This window comes from Amphibalanus amphitrite, unplaced genomic scaffold (assembly GCF_019059575.1).
Source record: "Amphibalanus amphitrite isolate SeventyFive unplaced genomic scaffold, NRLGWU_Aamphi_draft 002138F_arrow, whole genome shotgun sequence".
In the NCBI taxonomy this organism is placed as follows: domain Eukaryota; kingdom Metazoa; phylum Arthropoda; class Thecostraca; order Balanomorpha; family Balanidae; genus Amphibalanus; species Amphibalanus amphitrite.
In genome coordinates this window covers 22,254-47,886 of record NW_024883631.1, presented here as the reverse complement: position 1 = coordinate 47,886, position 25,633 = coordinate 22,254, and the positions used below count along the sequence as shown (strand labels likewise).

Genomic DNA, 25,633 nt, shown 5'->3' with positions numbered 1-25,633 from the left:
ACTTGCCAGAAATGCGTGGGTAAAACTTTCCAAGGGCGTTTTTACCCCATAGATTTCAATGCCCATAGGGGTTTCTTCAGCCAGATTGATCATCTCGGCCTGTAGTATCACCATGCCGATTTTGAAGAAAATCGTAGGGGCCGCCCCATTGACCGAAAATTTTCATCCTTGTTAAATCATGCTTTTGGTTAAATTGATCCGGTATTTAACCATATCATTAGGTCCGGGGTGAAGAGATCTTTCAAATGGTGGTCTTATTTTTCAGTTTCGTCCAGCCGTTTAGGCGTAAAACGGTTTTTAGATTTTTCCCTATATTTCTAGATTTTTCCCTAGATTTGGCAGCCCCAATCTGGGCTGGGCCGAATGTGGGCTGAATGTGGGCTAACTTCCGTTACATCTTGAGCGTAACTTTCTTTCGTTCTCAGTCAGGGGCCCTGTTCGCTCGCCGTTTTTATATCAGCGTGCTGTCGGTTTTCCCCATATAAGGAAGTTATTGCTGGCGCGGCTTGGCCTCTCATTGGTCTAACGAATACACCACTTGAATTCGACCAATGAGGAGCCAAGAAGCAGCAGCATGGTCGCAGCCTGCTGATAAATAAACGGGGTGCGAACAGAGCTCTGGTGCCGGTGAGTTGTTGGGTCTGTACCCTCATTTAGCATCTTTTTATTCATGAAAATTATGCAACAAACCTGTAACTGTCTATATGGCGCTCCCTTAAAGGGACTATCCCACCTTTAACATGGGGTTTGAGTTGAGATAGCCAAGTTTGCGGCGAGGTTCAGAAACCACTATCTATCTAGGTTGCAACCCCCGCGGCCTCTTGGTGTTGAAGAAATTTGTTCCCTTCATTTGAAAATGGGCCTTGTACAAGGCCCTATCTTCAACATGGAGCGACCGTTAGTGTGACGTCACCTCGTTTAGTCATTCTGATTTAAATGGGTTTGTTTGTTGAAAAATCTCTTAAAACTTGGTCTGAACTTTGTTGTGGTGCCTACAGAGTAAAAAGAATCAGCTTTATGACAGTAATGTGGCCTGGGGAAGGAGGTAATTTTGGGCTGTGACGTCACATATTTGAAAGTTTGTGTGCTTACCAAGTAGATGCTTACCAAGTAGATCTGTAAGAGGCAAAGGGAGCAGGATGCTCATAGGATGCTGCCTCTCCGTAGTCTTCTTGATGTGTTTGTCGTACTTGTTCTTGAAAATGTTAACATTCTTGCTCGTTACAACTTCTTCAGGCAACTTATTCCACCGTTCAATAATTCTTGATGAAAAGAACATATTACGTTTAAATGTGCGATGCCTCGGCTTCCGGAGTTTCAGAGTGTGCCCTCGTGTCCTTTCCCTGTGGCCGTCTGTTTCAAGTTTCAGGAAATCTTCTCCTGCACTGACCATATCAAATCCATGTATCAATTTAAATACTTCTATCATGTCTCCTCTTTGTCTCCTCTCTTCCAGAGTTGTCATGTTCAGTTCCGCCAGACGGACTTTGTATGGTTTGGCAGCTAGTCCAGGTATAAGTTTTGTGGCTCTCCTTTTTGAACTTTCTCCAACTTGTTAATATCCTTCTGGAGGTAAGGTGACCACGCCTGAATGGCATGCTCCATTCGAGGTCATACAAGGGCCTTGTAGATGGGCAGGAACATTTCCTTGTCCATACATGTAAAGGTTTTTCTTATCCTTCCCAGCGTGAAGTTTGCTGCTGCCGCGGCCCTGGACACTTGCTCGGATGCTTTGAGATCAGGAGTAACAATCACCCCCAGATCCTTTTCTTTGTCAGTCTCCATTAAAGTCATTCCTCTCAGAGAGTAGTTATAGCCAGGATTCTTGGGACCAAAATGCATCACCTTGCATTTGTCCTTGTTGAAATCCAGTAACCATATTTGACTCTACACTTCCAGTTTGCAAATGTCCTCTTGCAGAATGACTCCATCTCTGGGGCCTCCAATCCTTCTGCAGATTTTTGCGTCATCTGCAAAGAGTTTCCCTGGAGAGTCCAAATTCTTCATGAGGTCATCTATATATATCAGAAAGAGGGTCGGTCCTAAAACACTACCCTGGGGTACTCCGCTTCTGACAGCTCTCCACCCCGAGGCCCGAGCAGCAGCCCTTCACCACAACCCTCTGCTCACGTCCTCTCAGAAAGCCGGTGATCCATTTTGCTACCAGACCATCTATGCCCATTCCTTGTATCTTGACAATTAGATGCTCATGAGGAACCGTATCAAAGGCCTTGCGGCAGTCCAGGTAAAGGGCATCTACACTCTCTCCTTCATCCAGAGCATTTTCAAGGTCAAAGAAGTACTCCAATAGCTGTGTGAGGCAAGACATTTTTGAACGGAAGCCATGCTGATACTTGCTCAATAAATTGTTTGTCTCCAAGTGTTCAACCACCCTCTTTCTTATCAGTTTCTCAAGAGTCTTGCAATGCATGCGACAGATGTCAAACTGACTGGGCGGTAGTTCAAGGGATCAGTCCGCTTTCCTTTCTTGAAAATGGGCGTTACGTTTGCTTGTTTCCAGTCTCTTGGCAGCTCCCCAGACTCTAATAACTTGGTAAAGATGTAGTGTAGAGGCTTTGAAAGGCTGAGTGCACACTCTTTGAGCATGATGGGATGTACACCATCTGGTCCTGGTGCTGATGGTGTCTTAAGTCCTTGTAACACAGCAGCTACCTCTTCCAAGTCTATATCACATGTCTCGAGTTTGGGTCCAGTAAAATGAGTCACTGTTGGTGGCGCTATTCCCTCTGTATCGGTAAACACTTCCTGGAACTTCTGGTTCATTACATCACACGTGTCTTCTAATGATGTTGTTAAACTCCCATCTTCCTTGGTCACCGCCAGAACTTCTTCCTTGAGCGATGTCTTGCTCCTGGCGTATGCAAAGAAAGCTCTGGGATCAGACTTGATCTCATGAGCTAGTTTGTGCTCAAAGTTGTGTTTGGCCTCCCTCACCATCTTGGTGGTTTCATTGCGTATTTTGGTGTATATTTCCCTCAACCGTTTTGACTTACGGTTTTTCCTGAACCTGGTCCAAGCTTCTTCTTTTTTGTGTATTTGCTCTATTAACCTTCGCCCCAGTGGGGGGGGGGGGGGGGGCATATGTTACCACCCTGTCGCGTTTTTTTCGTATAAATAAAAAACCGCGGCGCGTATTGCCGCGCCGCTTGGGGTAGCTTTTGGTACATCAATTTTGGACAATGTGTGAAATTTTCGACCCCAGGTCATGTTAGGTCAGGTCACTAGGTCAAGTTTACTGACCAAGCCTAAAAAAAAGTTTGCAATCATGTCCAGCCTGCAGTGTTTGTCATAGAGGTTTCAAACTTGGTGGATTACATGATGTTGTGAGTGCCTACAATTTGTATATCTCGGATTTTTTATATGCGTGACCTAAGGTCAGGTCAGTGGCGTGACCTTTCCATTATAAGTCAATGGAGAAAAACGAAAATGCCTCTAGATCCGTGTGTACGCATAGGAACAGTCCAAATATTTCAGGATAACAATGATTTGAACCACCCGTGAAGACCAAGGTGTCTTTTTTGCTGATAGCCTCTTGAAAGGTCATCCGAGGTCATTTGAGGCTACAAACAGTTTTTTTTGCCAATAACTCTCGATTGGAAAAAGATAGAACGCTGGGGTTGGCCTCATTGTGTTTGTCTTGCCGAGACGCATCGACTGATATGCAACATGACCTTTTCCGGTCAGGTCATGACCTTGACCTGAGGTCAAATTTTGAAGTTGACCTTTCAAGGTCAAATTATAGTTCATTCGACGCGTCTCGGCGAGAGGAACACGATTCTGGCATTAGAAATGATCTAGCGTTTTTTAGTCAAAAGTTATTGTCGAAAAACACTTTTCTTAAAAACAGCTATTTTTGGAGTTTTTGCCCTCTGGAGGCTAAACCGTTGACCTGAGGTCATTTTTGATGATGACTTTATCAAAAGAAGAGTTCAAAAGCTATCGATTGCTTTTCCCAGCGCTTTTCTAGCTATCATAGTTCCTGAGATAATGGCACGTTTTCTGAAAAATATAATGACAATTCGCAAATTTTGACCTTTGATGACCTCTGGTGACCCCAATATTGCTCTAAGATGAAAAATGACCGAAATACTTTCAAACGTACGCATCAAGAGCTATCGACTGCTTTTTACCGCGTCTTTATAGCCCTCTTAGTTTTTGAGTTAGAGGTGGGTGGTAACATATGCCCCCCCCCCCCCCCACTAGGGCGAAGTTGGCGGAGACCGCCACTGGGGCGCGGGTTAAAGGTTTGTTGGTCCACTTCTTGTGATTACTCTTTGTTTTCTGGGGATGTAATGGTATTGTCTTATTCATAACACAGTTAAAGTGCTCCATAAAAGTACTCCATGCCTCTTCCACACCCTTATCTTGAAGCTCCTCCTCCCAGTTGATGGCATCAAACATTCTAATTGCTTCATTGTATGAGCCCTTATGATAGTTTCTCTTATGGTGGTTGTTTTCACTGTGAGCAATCCTCTCAGAACATTCAACATGAAAACTATGTTAGCACACAATGGTCACTAGAGCCAACTGGGGACTTGTACGGTCTGTTCCCGTCGCTCCTCCCAAAAAATCTCGGATGAGGTTGGATGAGCTTGGAGGAGAGCCGTTTCAGAGGAGCCACGGGAACATTTTCGCGAGGAAATCAGCTGTTTGCGGGCTGTAACGGTCGGCGATTTATGGCGCGCAAACATAAATCAAGAGATAATAATCGGTTTCTAATAAAATAACCTCAGATTAATATCAAACATTACTATTTAAAGATATCCAATCGTCATCAATCACTAAAATCATTTCCACTTCCCTCAAATCTCATTTATACCGGGGTTACATGAGCAAGTAAATACGTATCAGGAACGGATTTTCCTATTCGCTCACCATTGTAGTCCGTTTGTAATGCGTATTAACTCTGCTCATGTAACCCCGAGCTTATAAACAACTCACATTTGTATTACGTGCGCCAAATATGTCTACGCAAGAGCCTCCTCCAAAAAACCAACTTTCGTTTGGGATGAGGGAGGAGGCAAATAGTGGTGGTGAGATGTGAAATCAAGATGAGCTTGGAGGAGCTTGGAGGAGCGACGCCTTGGGAGCGACGGGAACGATTTTTTGAAACGAGAGGAGGTTAGAGGAGCTTGGAGGAGGTTAGAGGAGCGACGGGAACAAACCCGCACATCTTCAACTTCCATTACATCTTTTGTCAGCACCAGATCCAGTGTTGATGGTTCATCATCACCTCTTGATCTAGTGAAGTTTTTCACGTGTTGTGTTAGGTAGCAGCTTTCACACATGTCAAAAAATTTAGCTTGTTCGCTGTTCTCACCTCCAGTTACTTCTGCTCTTATCCAGTCTATTTAATATCAAACATTACTATTTAAAGATATCCAATCGTCATCAATCACTGAAATCATTTCCACTTCCCTCAAATCTCATTTATAAACAATTCACATTTGTATTACGTGCGCCAAATATGGCTACGCAAGAGCCTCCTCCAAAAAAAACAACTTTCGTTTGGGATGAGGGAGGAGGCAAATAGTGGTGGTGAGATGTGAAATCAAGATGAGCTTGGAGGAGCTTGGAGGAGCGACGGGAACGATTTTTTGAAACGAGAGGAGGTTAGAGGAGCTTGGAGGAGGTTAGAGGAGCGACGGGAACAAACCCTATTTCTCTGAAGTTGAAGTCCCCACATGTAATTGTTTGTTCATGTCTCTTGGCACTGATTATTTCTATTGTCTCCCGTACCATTGTATTATAGGCGCATGGGCTACCAGGCGGTCTGTATATGCATACAGCATTGACCAGCTTCTTTCCAACCCTGAGCTGGCAAACCACAGCCTCAATCTTGCTCCAGGACTCAGCAAACAATTCAGTAGCGGGCCAACCATTCTTAACCCGCGCCCCAGTGGCGGTCTCAGCCAACTTCGCCCTAGTGAGGGGGGGGGGGGGCATATGTTACCACCTACCTCTAACTCAAAAACTAAGAGGGCTAGAAAGACGCGGTAAAAAGCAGTCGATAGCTCTCAATACGTACGTTTGAAAGTATTTAAGTCATTTTTCACCTTAGAGCAATATTGGGGTCACCAGAGGTCATCAAAGGTCAAAATTTGCCAATTGTCATTATATTTTTCAGAAAACATGCCGCTATCTCAGGAACTATGGTAGCTAGAATAACGCAGGAAAGAGCAATCGATAGCTTTTGAACTCTTCTTTTGAAAAGGTCATTATCAATATTGACCTCGGGTCAACGGTTTGGCCTCCAGAGGGCAAAAAGTCCAAAAATAGCTGTTTTTACGAAAAGTGTTTTTCGACAATAACTTTCGACTACAAAAAGCCACGACATTTCTATTGCCAGAATCGTGTTCCTCTCGCCGAGACGCGTCGAATGAACTATAATTCGACCTTGAAAGGTCAAGTTGAAAACTTGACCTCAGGTCAAGGTCATGACCTTACCGGAAAAGGTCATGTTGCATATCAGTCGATGCGTCTCAACAAGGCAAACACAATGAGACCAACCCCAGCGTTCTATCTCTTTCCAATCGCGAGTTATTGGCAAAAAACTGTTTGTAGCCTCAAGTGACCTCGGATGAGCTGTCTAGAGGCTATCAGCAAAAATGACACCTTGGTCATCACGAGTGGACTAAATCATTGTGATTCAGAAATATTTGGACTGTTCCGATGCGCACACACGGATCTAGAGGCATTTTCATTTTTCTCCATTGACTTGTAATGGAAAGGTTTCGCCACTGACCTGACCTTAGGTCACGGATATAAAAAATCCGAGATATACAAATTGTAGGCGCCCATAACAGCATGCAATCCACCAAGTTTGAAACCTTTCTGACAAACACTGCAGGCTGGACATGATTGCAAACTTTTTTAGGCTTGGTCAGTTAACTTGACCTGGTGACCTGACCTGACATGACCTGGGGTCAAAAATTTCACACATTGTCCAAAATCGATGTACCAAAAGCTACCCCAAGCGGCGCGGCGCTACGCGCCGCGGTTTTTTATTCACACGCAAAAAACGCGACAGGGTGGTAACATATGCCCCCCCCCCACTGGGGCGAAGGTTAACCATGATCAATACACCGCCTCCCGGACCTGAGACTCTGTCTTTCCTGAATAGGTTGTAAGCAGTACAGTCAACATACTGGGAAACAACATAATCAGGTGTTAATTTTGTTTCAGTAATGAACTTTACATCTGGGTCTTGCTGCTGTAAAACTACATTCAGTTCTGCTCCTTTCACAGCATTCAGTCCATCAATGTTTGTATACATACATTTTAGTTTGTTGTTGCCCATGCCCCCTCCTAAACTTTGGTTTAGGAAGGTTTTGGAATATGGGAATTTTCCAAAACTTTGGTTTAGGAAGGTGTTTGGAATATGGGAAGCCTAAGATGTTTAATGAAAAATAAATGCCAGAACCGTGTTCCTGGTCATCCAATCTATAAAGTCGGACACAATTTAACTGGTTTTAACAACATTTTAGAAGGTGGGATAGTCCCTTTAAAGCTTTTGTGCTAGGCCATGTGCAGACAAGCATGTGTTTTTACTTTTTTGTGTTCATGGCCGTTTTTGACTGGAATTTGTATTGTATTGTATTGTATTGTATTAAAAATAAGCCACACAGGCAACACCCATTTAAGGTGGTCCTCATTCACCCCTACTCACACATGTTGATGTGTCTATGTAAACAATACATGACAATAGCCTATAGGGGAGAGTGCCCAATCTGCGCTCGGTCTCGTAATTCAGTAGGTGGAACTATGGTCATGAGTACCCAAATATAGGAACGTTCCCATTTTTGGGAACGGAGTTCCCAAATATGGGAACGGGCGTTCCCATTTATGAGAACGGAAGGTAATTTTTCGGCCGTTCGCCCACTAAAATTCATTAGTGCATCACGTCTCAAAAAAGTGCACGCTAATTTAAGTATGTACTAAAACGCAGTTCACACTTGCCCGTAAGGTCTGCCGGTGACGGGCCCGACACCGTCAAAACGGCCGAAACCGACGGAGCGACGGCCGTCAGGTCGACGGGCATGTGTGAACCGGCAGCGTTTGACGGCCGGCAACAGCTGACTGCGCCGGCGCCGGACCTGACGGTCGTCGCTTTGGAAAGTTCAGCAATGTTCAACTTTTGACGGTGACGGGCCCGTCGGTTTGAATGTCTGCGTGTTGGATTACATACATACATACATACATACATTGGAGGAAGAGGAAAAGGAACGTAATCATGCAGCATGAAGCTTAAATGCATTTTAAAGATATTTTATATCATTTTCTATCCATTTGTTTAGATTGAAGTGTTTATTACGGCACGATATCTTGAGATTCGCTCTCTGATTTAAGTTAGCGAACCGATGTGTCTTTCATTAAAATAAAATTGCAGCATTATTTGACATAAAAATGTAAAAGCGTGGTATTTTATTTCTGTAATTCAAAGAATATTTTTAACTTCTCGGCCTCTACCCTCCCCCATCCCCTTCCCCCATCTGCGTCCATCTCGAAAATGGTGCGCCATTTCTGTCACAATATATCGCAGCCAATGGGAGCTACCAAATCCCAACTCTCGTTTGACGGGCTGCAGGCCGTCAGGTCGACGGTGACGGGCCCGACACCGACAGACTGACGGTCATGTGTGAACTGCGTTTTAGTCTCTATAAAATTATCTTTAATCTGACCGTTGAACAAGGAAATTGACCGTCGAATGATATTTTTAATGATTTTTTGAAATGACGGAATGGTGAAAACATGGGTTATACTACATTTAACATGCAATTTTAAGGAAAATGAAGCGTTTTTTACATTTTGAGGTCAAGTATAATAATTGCCTAAGATGTTTAATGAAAAATAAATGCCAGAACCGTGTTCCTGGTCATCCAATCTATAAAGTCGGGCACAATTTAACTGGTTTTAACAACATTTTAGAAGGTGGGATAGCCCCTTTAAGAAAGGAAAAAACTAGATTGTCATTGGGACTAGGTATTTTATTTATTTATTTATTCAAGTGATCACCAACAGGGCGGACCCCCACTGACAGGCGAAGTCAAACTAACACTATACATGATAAACAATGACATACGGGCAAACAATGCAGAGTAAACAGTAGGTAAATATTACGATAAATATAGCTAAAAATATATAAAAAAAAAATAAAAATATATTTTGAGGGTGTAACATATTCAGCGTTCCCATTTTTGGGTAGGGGGTTCCTTCCTTGTGCTTGTGCTTCCTACTTCCTTGTGCTCGTCAACTATCGGTGATAAACAGACAGGTGCTTGACATGTCTCCACCCTCGGCGCGGACGGTGGATATAGGTATGGAAGACCAGGGGGCGTCGAAGTCTAGTAGGAAAATCTGGAAATCCCCGGCGTGACGTCACGTCGGGGATGACCGACGGCACCTTGCACTGAAAGATACGGCAGAACGGCTATTTTTGAAAAATGATTAAAAATACTTTTGTGCTGTTATGACACACAAAACGCTTATCAGCATGTTCCTCATCATGTGATAAAGGCATATCCGTGGTCGAAAATAGCCGAGACCCTCCCAATTTCCAACCATCGACCTGATAAGCAAAGGATGTAAGCGTAATCCTTAAGGGCGACTTTCCGTTACATATCCGTACATATGCATCCTTATGGAAATCGGTAGTTTGGCGATTGGCGACGCGCGCGACATCTGTGCTGCGACTGTAGCGACACCTGGTGGCTGCTTTTCTGCTGTATGTAGGTATTGGGGTTTTGCCAGATGTGGTTCCTACTGCTACACCACTATGTTGACCCAATACTAGAAAAGGTATTTTGCTAGTAAAAGGCAAGCAAATTGAATGTTCATTTATAAAATTGCTTACAAATGATAACGAGATAATAATAAAGAAACTTTGATTGAATAATTATTTAAATAATCAACCGTGAAACTATGTTCTGATAGGTTTAGTAGAAATAAGTCCGTGCAACCTTGTATTTAGGGCCTTGTGGAAGACCTTGTTGAGCATCGCTGAGCGTTGTGAATTACATAATCCTGCAGAGGGGGGCGTACCCGCTGCGAGATCGACGGGAATAAAAGCGCAGAAGACCGGGCGAAACATGCGACGGTCTTGCCGGAAAGGTCATCTGATAATTGTTGCGTTAACAATAATTTGCGGCGTTGGACGTGATGTTTGTTAATGAAAAGAGCCCCTGAAAGGCGTCGGTGAAATCGTTCCCAATTTTGGGTACGCCGTTCCCATAATAAGGAACGCTTGCAGCGCCAGTGTACGAGAGCGTTCCCAAATTTGGGCTCGCGGCCCGGATGATGGACTGCTTTAGAAATAGGGGAACGATTTGAAACTACGATGGGCCTTACAATATCAAACTCTTTCCCAACAATATTGAGACCAAATATCAGGCGGTTCACGATCGTTTTATATTTTTTGGACGTCATTTAACGGTTCTTTTTCTTGTTTTAAATAATGCCTACATGGCGTTCCCATATTTGGGTTTATCGTTCCCAAACATGGGAACGAAAATGCGTTCCCGAAAATGGGTACGCTTGACCATAGTTCCGCCTACTGAATTGCGCCCTCGTCAGTTTCTGTGAACCTAATAGGTAGATTGGTGTTTAGAAAATAATTTATTGATAACAATTATCAAAACAATGTTTTGCGACCTACCACTACCAGCGTGAGTTTGCAAGCTGTGTACTTTGAGTGTTTTTTGTAAAATGTATAGGTAGTGTTTTCTGGTAAAAGTATACATTGAGTCCGCTGTCCGAGTGACTGTTAAAAGATAAAGTTTTCATATTCTTACATTATTTGACATCCTGAATCCAAAAATGATGCTTATATGTCTTGGAAATAAAAGAAAACATAATCAAACCTGACCTAACCTTACCTATTTACCTACAACCTACAACCTACAAACCTACAACCTAACCTAACCTAACCTACAAACCTACAACCTAAAACCTAAAACCTACAAACCTACAACCTAACCTAACCTAAAGCCTAATTTTTTTTTTTTGCTGTTACATATTTGTATCAACAGCGTCACAACTGTCCACTCGGACCTAATATATACTAATACCGTGTTTTCTTATCCTGAGCCTGCTTACTTGAACTGTTACTGCTGTTCGTGAGGAAGGGTGGTTAAAAAGTGATTTTAGTAGTATTATAGTATATGTGCTTGGTATGGAGAGACAAAAAACAAGACGGTAAATGCCTGTTGTGCAGCATTATCAATATTTTGCTGCCATATGACACATTCGGAATTGCGCCCATACAAAATGCGCCATGGCATGGGCGCATTTAGGGCTATGTCAAGAGATCGAGGCTTTCAATGTTATCGTATATTGTTATAAAAAGTGGTCTTTCAATAATTGGCGTTAGAAGCCGAAGTTTGACCTCAGAAGGTCTGAGGGGCCCGTACTCACCAATAAGGATATTCAGGGGAACGTTATCGCCCTTGCCAGTAAAAGGGCTAACTTTGCATGTTTTTTAAATGCATTATTTCACATGGCGCAATTAGGGCATGCTGTGCCTAAATGTGCCTTTTGCATGGGTTAGGAAAACCGTAATGTGTTCCAATAAAATGTACTTTAATTATAAGAGTGGAGGTAGATTTAACTAGAAGAATGTTCATCAATCGGTATTAAGCAGAGACCGCATTAACCAGACACATTGCTTAATCACAGGTTGAGTTTCTGCTTAACCCTCGCCTTGGCAGGGGGGTCGATGCGACCCCCCTAAGGTTTTCGAAGATAGCGTAAAAACGGCGGCGCGCAGCGCCGCCAAATTTGGCACAGCCTATGAGGCAACCTTTTTACATATGACCTGGAAATTTCAGGTCCGGGTGAACTTGGGTCAGGTCACCAGGTCAGAAAAACCGGTACAAGGTCATGGTCAAATTTCAATTTTCTTTTTGCATCTGTCCAACTCACAGTTTTGGACTGATTTCCTTCAAACTTTCAGGATACGCTAAGTTCACCGAGTTGTATAATATATAGTTCGGGTTTTTTGAGGCCACTGACCTGAGGTCAGCTAGAGGTCATTACGTCGTAATGTTAAGTCTATGGGAAAATACTTAATTCCGAAAATACTGGAGATATTCGCTTCGTTCTATCACTTTTGTGCTTTGAAACCACAGTACCTAACAGCAGGTCACTTGATGCTTCTTTTTTTTGGTGTATTTATCCATGGGTCAGGTCAAATGAGGTCAACTGAGGTCAAATGACGTTTTTGCCAATAACTTGGCAGACAATGACGCTAGAGCTTAAAAAATGGTATTGCGTTCCTGGTGATCAGCCGAATCGAATGATATGCAATATGATGCAATTTGGTTAGTTTGAACTTAATTTATTAATTTAAGTTTACTTAAAATTTAAGAAAAACTTTTAAGTACACTTAAGCAAGCTTAAATGTATATCATGCGACGCCTCTTGACGTGCTGAGTTCACTGGTGCTTTTCTTTTTGCTCTATCTTAATTAGATCAAAAGTTATAAGCGAAAAACTTTTGACCTGTTTTAAGCGAAATTTTTACATTTATGCCCCCCAAAACCCCCCTAAATATTGACCTAGAGCAACCAAATTTGCACAGGGGCGAGAACTCCAGGGGGCCCACCTACCTACCAAATTTGGTGTTTCTAGGTGCCATTGGAGCCAATCGCGAGGGGGGTCGCATCGACCCCCCCTGCCAGGCCGTGTTATGAAAAATGCCCTGCCAGGGCGAGGGTTAAGCGGGCGCGTAGTGGTAACTCTCCCTTACTGTCTAAAATAAAGGAAAATCCGGGTAAGCTCTAAAATGTGAACAATCAAAAATAGAAACACTAAAAATAAAGGCAGTCTAGCCTAAAAATCGTGATAAAAAGACGGAGTGAAGTGGCCTTAGAATCATTAAATATGTCGTAAGAAGAGTGTTTGAGTAAGAGTGCGTTTAAAACACGAGGGAGCCGACAGAATTTGCAATGCTTCAAAAACTAGTGTCAGATGTCATAACCTTCGCCCCAGTGGGGGTGGCATATGTTACCACCCTGTCGCGTTTTTTGCGTGTAAATAAAAAAAACCGCGGCGCATAGCGCCGCGCCGCTTGGGGTAGCTTTTGGTACATCAATTTTGGACAATGTGTGAAATTTTTGACCCCAGGTCATGCCAGGTCAGGTCACCAGGTCAAGTTAACTGACCAAGCCTAATAAAAGTTTGCAATTATGTCCAGCCTGCAGTGTTTGTCAGAAAGGTTTTAAACTTGGTGGATTGCATGCTCTTATGTGCGCCTACAATTTGTATATCTCGGATTTTTTATACCCGTGACCTAAGGTCAGGTCAGTGGCGTGACCTTCCCATTACAAGTCAATGGAGAAAAATGAAAATGCCTCTAGATCCGTGTCTACGCATCGGAACAGTCCAAATATTTTAGAATCACAATGATTTAGTCCACTCGTGATGACCAAGGTGCCATTTTTGCTGATAGCCTCTAGACAGGTCATCCGAGGTCACTTGAGGCTACAAACAGTTTTTTGCCAATAACTCGCGATTGGAAAGAGATAAAACGCTGGGGATGGTCTCATTGTGTTTGTCTTGTTGAGACGCATCGACTGATATGCAACATGACCTTTTCCGGTAAGGTCATGACCTTGACCTGAGGTCAAATTATAGTTCATTCGACGCGTCTCGGCGAGGGGAACACGATTCTGGCAATAGAAATGTCGTGGCTTTTTGTAGTCGAAAGTTATAGTCGAAAAACACTTTTCGTAAAAACAGCTATTTTTGTAGTTTTTGCCCTCTGGAGGCTAAACCGTTGACCTGAGGTCAATATTGATAATGACCTTTTCAAAAGAAGAGTTCAAAAGCTATCGTCTGCTCTTCCATGCGTTTTTCTAGCTACCATAGTTCCTGAGATAGCGGCATGTTTTCTGAAAAATATAATGACAATTGGCAAATTTTGACCTATGATGACCTCTGGTGACCCCAATATTGCTCTAAGGTGAAAAATGACCGAAATACTTTCAAACGTACGCATTAAGAGCTATCGACTGCTTTTTACCGGGTCTTTCTAGCCCTCTTAGTTTTTTAGTTAGAGGTGGGTGGTAACATATGCCCCCCCCCCCCCCACTAGGGCGAAGTTGGCTGAGACCGCCACTGGGGCGCGGGATAATCTAAGATTGAACTGGGCCCAGTTCCTGAAGTAATCACATGGACTCTGGACAATATTCACTCGTTTGTCAATGATGTATTTTATCATTCATAATGGCATGCATCATTACATATTACATATTGATATTGAAACATTGCATGGCAGGTATCAAGTATCCTCTTGCACTTCTCAATACAATTACCGGGGTTACATGAGCGATCCGTTCCAAATACGCACTACGCTAATGCGCATCAGCTCCCCACAAACTTATCATCATCATCATCACTCCGTTTATTACTTCGATGCACAAAACCATCATGAGAAATATCTGAGAATTGGCACAAAAGCACGAAGTGCTTAATTCGGGGTACCAACTCTCAACTAAAGAAATAGAACAGAACAGAACATCCAGCAATTGGTGATCACTGCTGTCACCGCCGCCACGTCGAACCCCGCGACCATCGTACTAAGGTACCGACCGGCCCCGCAGCCGCCGCGCACCCCTCCCCGAGCACCGCGCCCAAAGTATGTAATTGTATAAGGACAGGATCAGGAATCGAAACGACGTGAGTTCATAAGGAACGTTTGGAAGGATCGAGCCACCGGCAGACGCTCACCGCTGTTCAGGTTTGTGCCGTGAAGTAATGTGTCCAGCTGGGTACTTATTGGGAATTGACGTATGTCATAATGGAGAGTATTAGTTAGTTCGTAAAGAAGTGTGTTCCTTTGATTTGTGTATAATGGGCATGAGAAAATGAAATGGCGAACACTCTCTGTGCTGGACCCACAAGCACAAGTAGGTGATTCCATGTGTTGTATTTTAAAGAGATGTGAATTGAGTTGTGACATGTCGTTCCTCAGTCGTGTATGTAAAGTGTTGCCTCTTTTAGGTCCTAAGGTGTAGAATTCTGGTGGTCGTGGCAGCCCCAAATGTTTTTCTACGTGTTTTTTAAATTTACTGGGTGATAATTTTTTGACAGTGTCGGGAAACTGATTGTACTGTTTGTTTGTTTTCAATAGAAATGACCGTTGATAGGCAGTGGTGCGTGGTCTTTCATGTGTATGAGTGCGTGCGTTTCTGAGTGTTCTGTTCGTAGCTCGTTGTCGCGTTTGAGGTATCATTTCTTTAATGTATTCAGGCAATTTCGAATCTGGTACACTCAGTTGGTGGTAAAGTACAAGTCTATGTATTTGTCGTCGTATGGTTAATTTGTCCCAGCCTAGTTCTTGTCGGAGTTTGTCGGTAGATGTGCTAAAAAGTGCTCCTGTCGTCAGTCGTGCTGCTCTATTTTGTAGCGTCTCGAGTCTTGTCGCGTCATGTACGGTAATATGTCCGTCGTATATTGTGTCACAACTTAGTCGAAATGGGGTCTTATGTATACTTTGTATATTTGGTCGAGAATGGGCCTAGGTAAATATTGCGCTATGGGATAAAGTGGACTTAATGCTTTTTTGCGTGGACTTGGCACCGGTTACATGAGACTAATTCGTTTTATCTACGTCAAACGGATCTTGTTTGGCTCACCCGGGCTGACTCCTCGACGGCCGGTAATTCGTATCACAAACGGAATAGGATTAGCGTACAGTCATGGCGCAGTTGCGGCATTTACCGGGACGACTGAACTAAATTTTAAATACTTATATCATTTGATAGGCTCAAAAACATTTAAAATTAACATGAAATCAAAAAATGAAAACAAAGTTTTCTTGTTTTAAGTCAGTGGGCACTGATTCGCCATGCAGCGGCAGCAGGGTGGTCAGAAAAAATTATCTATCAAAATATTTCATTCATTTTATTTCACATGCAAAGACTAAACCAAAATACCAACATTTTATTTTGCTATTTTCTACGAGGCAGCCAATAAAAAATGCTTAGTATTTTGCATTTTGACGCTTCCAGTCAGCAAAGGATAGTTCTTGTGAAATACGGCCCGAATCGTGTGCCTCGGTTACATGATCGATCCGTTCCAAATACGCACTACGCTAATTCGCATCATCTCCCCAAGAACGCATTCAGTGCACCGACTACATGAGCAAATTCGTATCAGTGACGTCAAACGGATCTAGTTTGGCTCTCGGCCCGATGCGCATTACAAACGGAATAGCATACAAATGTGGCGCACTTCCGTAGCAATAGAGGTGACTGAATTAAAAACTTAACATCTTATGTCTTTTTTGCATTTAATCTGCTCAAAACATTCTCAATTAACTTAACAAAAAAAAGTTAAACATAAAGTTGTCTTGCTTTGACTCATTGAGCACTTGCCTCTCTTGATTCGTCTGTAGTGCTGTCAGAAAAATGTTTCAACTATTTTTTTAAGAAAAAGAAAAGATATTTTCTTTTTGGTTTTCACTATATTTATTTTTGAAAACTTGACAAAATACCGACATATTTTTTAAATTATTATTTCAAAAGAAGCAAACGAAAAAAATAGGGGAGAGTGGGGTGGGTTGTATCAGTTTTTACTCCGAGACCCCTAACCTCGTAACTATCCGTGATAAACTCATTATTTCCATACTATCTCCTTCCTTGATTCTTCTGCTTTTTTTGTGCAAAGTAACTTTTCCGCTACCTCTACCAGTTTTTCTTCTACGGTCTGCCGAATACAACAATGTTTTTGATACAACTTGCCCCATGGCTTGGGTGAGTTGTATCACATGGTGGGGTAATTTGTATCACTACTTCACGTTTCAGGGCATGGGTGGAGAACCTGCTCCGGCCACCCCAGCCGTGGCCGGGGTAACTTTCAGCCGACCCCGGCGCGGCCGGGATAACTTTTTCCACTTTTGTAAATCCTAAAAGCTGTCTCCATACGAAAAAAAGCTGCCATCTATAAATGCGTCTCTCATTATTCTTATCTACCTTGAAAGTTCTTGAAAATTTACTTTATTTTCATTTTGGAGCTTCTATAAACACTGCAAACAAAACATTTCGATTACTCGTTTAAGGCTCGGTCGCGAATAATATTTCAGGCGCGAGCTCAAATAAATAAGAGGGTCAGAACGGTCAAATTTGACATTTTGTTTTGTGTGGGAAGGTTGCAACTTCCACGGAATAAGCTTTACAAAGGGTATGATGGCATTTTTAGCACGATCATCCAGCAAATTTGACCTGATGACCTGACCTAGCACTAGGTGACATGCGTCCGAAATTTTAAGGCGTGCTGCAAAATTGTTGTTACAATTACGAAATCTTCCGCACCTGCGTGCAGCAGTTTTCCCTAAAAACGTACAAACGGCAGACATCCATTATTCTATGCCACAGAATAGGGGTTTGTTGATAACCGTTGACAAATATTTGAGCATCATCGTCTTTCTGACTTTCGGTCGCCGGCCGGGGTAACTTTTTCAAACATTCTCCACCCGTGTTTCAGGGAGTGTGCTTGCTACTGGTTTTGAACATAACAACAACATTAAATGGGGCTAATACAATGTATATACTCAAAGGCTTCACTTTTATTAGACCAAACTTAGGTCAATCCGAACGAAACATCGAAACGAACGAAACATCAACAGACTAGACGCAAAAGTGGCCCGTTAAGAGCAAAGAAGCCAAAACATTGTGCCGAAATGGAACGAGTACCTATTGACTAGCTACCTACAAACGCGAGCCAGGGCTTAGCTTTCGCGATCAAAAGCAACATACCCATACATACATGTTACAATATACCGGCCCACCCGGCTCTGATACAACATGTACCTCGCCGCCATCTTGGAAAAACATCCTCGTGCTCAAAAACAGCGGACAGCTGGAGAAATCCATTTTCACTCACGCAGCCTTAGAACCTACACTCACCACCGCTACGGAGATCTTTCAAACTCGTGCACATCTACGGCCCAAAACACACATTTTCTTGCAACTTGTTTTTTTAGAATGACATTAAAAAAACATGAAATCGGCTCTCACCTCGAGACGCGTCCACCCAGCCATACGGCAGAACAGGGAAAGATGGCGGCCGGAAAACCTCGTCGGCTGGTCGTGTCACGAGCGCAATCTGTTGGATAAGTTTGGCACAATTCGCCCTGATACAACTTGGACATGATACAACTCTCCCCGCTCTCCCCTACCTATTATTTTGCATTTTGATGTTTCTTTTTTGAAAGAAATAGTTCCTGTAATACGTATCTTGGTCCTATTCGCTTCTAAGCCTCTTTCCTTACGATTTTGTTCGGACCGCCGATTCGTATTAGCAGGTGGATACATGAGTCGGTAGCACGCTCCTGATTCGCATTAACGGCGAATCCGATCGTGATACGTAGGTATTTGCTTTGCTCATGTAACCGCGGATCGGATCGCCGATTCGTACTAGCAGGTGGCTACATGAGTCGGTAATGCGTTCCTAATTCGAATTAGCGGCTAAATACGTATTTACTGTGCTCATGTAACCCCGATAATAGTCACACTTTTCATCATATTCAATCCCTTTTAAAGAACAGCTGGCTCATGTGCTCAGTGTAGGATTGATTGATCAGGAATCAGGGTTTCTTGTTAGGATCTTCATCTTGACAGGGGGCCTGTTCCGGCCAGGTTCAGAAACCACTATATATCCTGGTGTAGGTATATGATGTTATTGATTTTTTAAAGGGACCCTCCCACCTTAACATTAGATTTGAGTTGAGATAGCCAAAATGGGGTCCCTGACTCACAATTACCGGTTTCGGCACTCACAACATCGAGAAATGCCTTAGGGGAGAGTGGGGCTATCTGTTACAGGGGTAAGTTGTTACAAAGGAAATATCTTTAAAAATACTCTTGATATGGCGCCAATATTTACGCTAGCAGAAAGGTTACGAACATACGAACATATCACTGCAGGATCAGACCTGGTGGAATGCCATGTCGCCCTGTAGGCGCACTGGGGTAAGTTGTGACAGCAAAAGTATTTTTTGCTGGCCAACACTTTGGATCGTTTTTCGTCAAGGTTATTTGTGTAAGAATGTTGATCATGTATGTTCACAAAATTAAGCGATGATTTCTTTTGTAAGATCACCAAGTAAAACGCACTAGCCTCTTCATGTAAACAAACATTTGAGTTCAGTCTTGTGAAAGTCGGCCGCCGCAGGGCCGGGGCATGTTTAAAGATGGCTACCCAAGACTGCTTATAGCGTGCTCCATTTCACCTGGGCGTAAATTTCGTGCAGAAAATCAAACTCCGGTCAGTATGGCAATGCATGGTGCCCTTGGCGTCGCAATAAAGGCAAATCAGAGATTGAGCCGTGTTTTATGAGCCTTTTCATGCGTGTGGCGTACAGTAATGGTTTATGCTTTATTGTTCTTGCCTTTCAATGAGAAAGGAAAGCATGTTTAGTATTATCCATTAGGGAGGCTTACGATCGGTTCCGATAGGACGGCCAATGACATTTATAATGATGAAGAAACTTCGAAAAAAGAAGTGTAACATGTTACCCCATATCGTGTATCAAGTTGCCCCACAATTTTCCAATTAACCCCAAAAATCTTGCTTTGGTTTTCTGAATTTCACATAAAAGTGAATAGTCGTAAAGAAATGAAAGTTTGCATGTGCTTTCCAAATTGATTCAGCTAGCATGTGACCAAATTTGGTGCAATTTCATTGCATAGCTTCGTCACTAAGTGCAGAAGACCAAAAAGTGTAACGCATAGCCCCACTCTCCCCTAAATCGGAAATATTGAATTTCAAAATTGCAGCATTTTGATTCAGAGGGGCTAATGCATAGGAATACCCCTCTGAATGTGTGACGTCAGCGCAGATATCTAACGATTTTTAAATGTTTGACTAAAACGTTTTGTAGCACGCGGTGGTATATGCTGCTTTGCGCGCAACAAGTGCCGCACTTTCAGCTGCCAAACTATTGCTTCCAAATAAAGTCGCTAGGAACAGCGGAGATCCCAAAAAGTAAACAAAAGTAAAAGTCTAATATCTTGAAAACCGGTGAATATTTTTCGGTGAAATTTGGTAGATATTCGTTTTCGCTCTTTCTGAACCGAGCGACATCACTTTCATGCTAATTCATAAACTTTTTTTGAAGGAGGGAGGGTCCCTTTAAACAGAACCAACAAACCTGGCTTCTTCCTCGCAGCAGACATTGGAGCCGTGTCCGAAAGCGTTTCCTGGGATTTCTTACGTAAAGCATTAGATCAATACAACTTTGGACCTAATTTCAAGAAGCTGATACAGCTTGTTTACCTGAATGATGCAAACTTTTCACGAATCATGTTAGGTGGCTTCCTGGGGGATAGAATTAATTTGCATCAGGGAATCAGACAGGGTGACCCGGCATCAGGTTATTTGTTCAATCTTGCAATGGAGCCTCTTACAAATATGATCGTGCAATCTGAGAAAGTACGCGGAGTGAGGATACATGATTTTGAAATCAAAATTTCTCAGTACGCGGATGATGTTATTATGTTCCTTGATGCAAGTGACACTTCATCACGGGGCGCTCTCGAAGAGATGGAGACTTTTTCCTCCTTTTCCGGACTGCGCACAAATATCAGTAAAACAAAATGTTTGCCCATTGGCGGATATGCGAGGATAGCGAACCTCTCCGGAATTAGTTGCGTTGAAGAGCTTAGAATGTTGGGAATTACTTTGAATGACAAAAATGTTGAATTAACCGATAGGAACATACCAGCTATCTTGCTGGCAATTGAGAAAGAAATAGCACAATGGAAGAGAAGAAATCTATCGGTTTTTGGAAAGATAACGGTTATAAAATCGCTACTTTTGTCAAAATTGGTACGTATTTTAATGGCGCTGCCAAATCCATCTCACAAGACGGTTAAACACATACAATCCCTCGGGTATACATTCTTATGGAATGATCGAAACGACCTCGTCAAGCGAACGAAAATGATTCAAGGTTATCATCACGATGGGCTGAACATGATAGGTCTTTTATCAAGAGTATGAAGGTAAGTTGGATCCAAAGACTGTATTGGTCAAATAATAGCTGGGCAGGATGGATAAAAAAGAGTTTCCTAATGTAGAGCTTGTTGAAAGGTACGGCTGCAAAAAGGTGAATAAAGAGAGTAAACTTATCCCCAATCGGTTTTGTGCTGAGGTTGCAAGATCGTGGGGAGATTTCATGGAAATGCATCAAGTGAACCCCGAGCGGATGTTGTCTGACTGGATATGGTGTTCTAACTATACTTAGTTAACATATGACAAAGTTACTAAATGGGACGGTAAAGGACTGAGGTTCATTCATGACTTAATAGATCTATGTAGAATCGGGAGCACTTTTAACGAGAGAACAACTAGCGCGAAGATACGGAGTGAGAATGACATTTTTATGTTATCAGTCATTAGTTAGTGGCTACCTTCCGAAATACGTAACTTAGCAGTTCGTCATCAATTAAATTACCTCTTATCCCATACAAGATAGCTTTATTGGCGAGAAAGAGCAAAATATCAAAGATGGGGCATCGTGAGTTTATTAAGTCATTACAAAAAAATATAAAGACTCAACTCTCAAGCTAACTGGAGTAGAAAGTGGATGCGTGACATTGCCCGGGGTTACATGAGCAGAGTTAATACGCATTACAAACGGACTACAATGGTGAGCGAATAGGGAAATCCGTTCCTGATACGCATTTACTTGCTCATGTAACCCCGGTAATTGATTTAGCACTGGAAGAAAGTACAAATGGCATGAGAATTGTAGCGCGCGCGCACGCACGCACGCACGCACGCACACTCGCACACTCGCACACTCGCACACTCGCACACTCGCACACTCGCACACTCGCACACTCGCACACACACACGCACACACACCTACACACACACACACACACACCTACACACACACACCTACACACACACACACACACACACACACACACACACACACACACACACACACACACACACACACACACACACACACACACACACACACACACACACACACACACCTACACACACACACACACACACACACACACACACACACACACACACACACACACACACACACACACACACACACACACACACACACACACACACGCACGCACACGCACACGCACACGCACACGCACACGCACACGCACACGCACACGCACACGCACACGCACACGCACACGCACACGCACACGCACACGCACACGCACACGCACACGCACACGCACACGCACACGCACACACACACGCACACATCACAAAGAAACACACACATCACAAAGAAACACACACATTACAAAGAAACACACTCGTTTACTTCAAGTAGATGCCCCTTTGGTATAACGTGCCCTGCCCGCCCTTAACCCAACCCGGCTAACCGGAGGCCGGCCCTATAGAGGGTCGGCCGGGCGCGCGGCTCGCCACCCTATCAGGGTGACGGGTCGTGGGCCCGGCCGGCGGCCTGCGGCATCGCCCCAGCGAGAACAAGGATGTGTTTAGTTAGCGGGGCGGGGCAGGATTCCGAGGGGTTCCTCTTTGGAGTTGGAACTGACCTGACTGTGCATGTTCATGATGATGACTGTTGTATGTGCCCATATGGATTATGTAGATGGCTGGTGATCTTGCCGGCAATGTGTTGTCGAAGTTGGACCCTGAACACAGACCAGTGAACAATAAACAGTAAACACGAAAAAAACTTGTGTCATGGAAGCGTAGTAAATGTCTAGCAACTGCTGGGAAATGTACTGAAAGTTCGTTCTGAGGGAAGGGAAGGGAGGGGGCGTAAATTTGTACCTACTTGAAATTAATGTTAACTTTTCCTTTGTTGCAGTTATACTCTACTCTCAGCAAGTTTTTTTTTGTTATGGCAAGTTTGCTAGCTGAAGATGGCCTGGTGCACAGGAAGATCAGTTTTCTACTAATTGAGCTATAGTTCGATTGTTACGAACAGTTAAATGAATATGGTAAGATCACGCTGCAGCTGATGCACGATACCCATTGGAATAGTCGTGCAACGCGCTTTTGATGCACTATGGAGGTACCGACACCCGTGCACGCGTCAAAGGAGGCCCCGGCGGAGGCAGTAACTCTCTGCGCATCGGTGGCCCTGCGTAGCCACCTGCCTGGCACGCTCGATCAGGGGGCAACCGGGCAGTGCGCAGTGCACAGAGAGCCGCTGGCCAGCTCCTCCGGCACCTTCACCCAGCTCACAGCTAGCTGCCATCCGCTTTCGCCTCTAGCTATCACTTCGGGAACGATTTCGCCAATGCCATTGAGCTCGGTCCCCGTGCGCTCCACCGCTCTGCTCCACGCGTGCTTGAATTCAGAGAACGGCGTTATGAGTCGGGAACTCACAGTACCGGATACAGTGCCGCCGTCTTCGCCAGCCCACGTTGGCGACCAGTCTGGAAGCTGGCCGTATTCTGTCCCGTCGGCCGGCCCTGCGACAGGCAGCGGGGCTGGCAGCTCCACGTCGCCCCGGCGGGGCACAGGACACAGCAGACGTCAGCGCAGAGCGCAGCGTGTGCAGTCGATGGCCGCTCCTCGGCAGCCGGCCGACGGCGACCACCATCGGCAGCAGTGGACGTCCAGGCGAAAGCGAAACCGCACCGACCTCACTGTGGAGCAGAAACATCGAATCTGCATGTACCATAACGAGCATCCTACGGCTACTGCCAAACAGCTGGTCGACTTTTTTCGTGAGGAGTGGGGCGTGGTTGTGGGCAGGTCCACTATCGCAGCCACCATCGGGAACAAGGCCAGATGGCTCTCCATATCCGAACAGAAGGCAAAGAGCAAACGGACACGGACGGGGAGGCATGAGCAGATGGAGCAGTGCCTTTATGGGTGGTACATGGACCAACGTGCCGCTGGCGTATACGTGGCGCGAGAGCAGCTGTTCGCGCGGGCCAAGGAAATCGGCCGTGCCATTGGAATCCCTGAGACGTTCACCTACAGCAAGGGCTGGCTGCAAAAGTTTCAGATGCGCTACAACTTTCGTGTCACGGCGCAGAAATCCAAGACAGACGCGGCGACTAAGCGTTTCGTGGTATTGAAGCGCCGGCAGATGGACCGGGACTTAGAGACGACCGTGCCAACAGATATCTTTTGCCTGGGTGAGTTTCGGCTGTGTTACCGGCTGATGCTGCGTCAGTCGCTGATGGCCTCCGGCGAGGCTGACGCTGTGTCCGTGTGCCTGTGCACCAACCTAACAGGATGTCGGCGGCTGGCGCCGCTCGTCATTGGCAACACTGTCACATGCGGCTTTAGCAACAAATTTTTCGTCGACAAACTGGCACTGTATCGATACGGTGCGCATGGTGTGCTCACCAATGCCATCTTCTCCGAGTGGCTGTACGCACTGGACGGGGCGATGCGCCAGGAGCAGCGCACCATCCTGTTGCTGGTCGGTGCCACCAGCTGTAATGTTGAGCGCACCTACAAACTGAGCAATGTGCGGCTGCGGCTGCTGGACACTATCGGAGCACGCAACCCGTTCGACCACGGTCTACGGGCGGCCTTCAAGATCGCGTACCGGCGTTTACAGGTGCAGCACTTGCTGAGCGAGGGTTGCCCTCAGGCGAACACAGCTGTGCCCGACCTGCGCGACGCCATCTACTTGATCCGCGAGAGCTGGCGGCAGCTGCCCAACGAGGCCATTGTGGGCGCGTGGCGGGCGGCCGGCGTGGTGCCCGAGTATCGTCTGGCCGCCACTCACACTGCCGGGGACGGTGCGCCAGTCTCGACGACTGCCGGGGGTAAGCCGCCCCACCCGCAGCAGCGGCAGCAGCAGCAGCAGGTGATGCCTCCGTTGCCGGGTCACCCGGTGCAGTCGTACTTGCACGTGCCGCTAGCGGGAGAGCATCCTGGCCAGCGGCATCCCGCTTATCACCATCAGCAAGCTGAGCACGAGCAGCAAGACCATCAGCAGCCGGAGCATGACCAGCTGCCGGATCAGGGGTATCGGCCGCCCATACCCCCGCCGTCGCAGCCGCCGGCGCAGCAGTTTGTGGCGGGTGTCCATCAGCTGCCCGTGGTTGGCACCTTGGACACCACTGTGAGCCAGCTCTCCCCGTTCGGTCTTTCTCAGAACGGCGCCACGTACATGCTAGGCGAGCAGGCTGTGGAGCATCCGCAACCGGGTGGCAGCCGCACTCTGCCAGACGCCGGCCAGATGAACCTGGCCGGCATGCGGCTGTTGCGTGAAGAGCTGTCGCGGCTGCCGATACCCGCTGCCGAGTTGGTGACGGTGGAGACGCTTCTGGCCGCCGACGATCTGTGCGCCTCCGAGAGCACGGCCGGCGCCGCTTCGTTCGTGCGGCCGCCCGAGCACGTGACACAGACGGTTGCCAGGTGGGCTATTGACGTGCTACTGACCTACCTAGAGCAGCGCGACGCCGACCTGGCACCCATCGACCAGCTGCTGGAGATCCGGCGTGTCTGGGTGCTCGACAAGCGGCGGCAGGACGGGCCACCGGACAGCAAACCGACCTTCCGCTGAGACGCTTGTCTGTGGTCATCATCGTGTGTGCTAGCACTAAGCGTGACCAAGTGATTTGAACGCCCTGATTCCCTCGTCTGTTACGTTTTTAATATTATTTTTCTCAAGTGTTTTT

The 25,633-nt window shown here is 45.2% G+C and overlaps 1 protein-coding gene across 3 annotated transcripts; it reads left to right on the top strand.

Annotated features, from left to right (window-relative positions):
* Nucleotides 1–443: 443 nt before the first annotated feature.
* Nucleotides 444–25,633, top strand: LOC122376436. 3 transcript variants are annotated; one of them, XM_043356303.1, is made up of 3 exons: nucleotides 444–466; nucleotides 615–639; nucleotides 22,849–25,633. In XM_043356303.1, exon 3 carries the CDS (start codon nucleotides 23,050–23,052, stop codon nucleotides 25,516–25,518), a length of 2,469 nt encoding a protein of 822 aa, XP_043212238.1. In that variant the 5' UTR covers nucleotides 444–466; nucleotides 615–639; nucleotides 22,849–23,049; the 3' UTR covers nucleotides 25,519–25,633. The 3 variants fall into 3 exon arrangements, with proteins under 3 accessions (XP_043212238.1, XP_043212239.1, XP_043212240.1); XM_043356304.1 differs by lacking the exon at nucleotides 444–466 and having other exon boundaries at nucleotides 519–639; XM_043356305.1 differs by lacking the exons at nucleotides 444–466; nucleotides 615–639 and adding an exon at nucleotides 643–692.

Bases quoted from the DNA above. Each gene is read 5' to 3' on its own strand.
- LOC122376436 (XM_043356303.1), top strand. From the start codon at position 23,050: ATGGAGGTACCGACACCCGTGCACGCGTCAAAGGAGGCCCCGGCGGAG.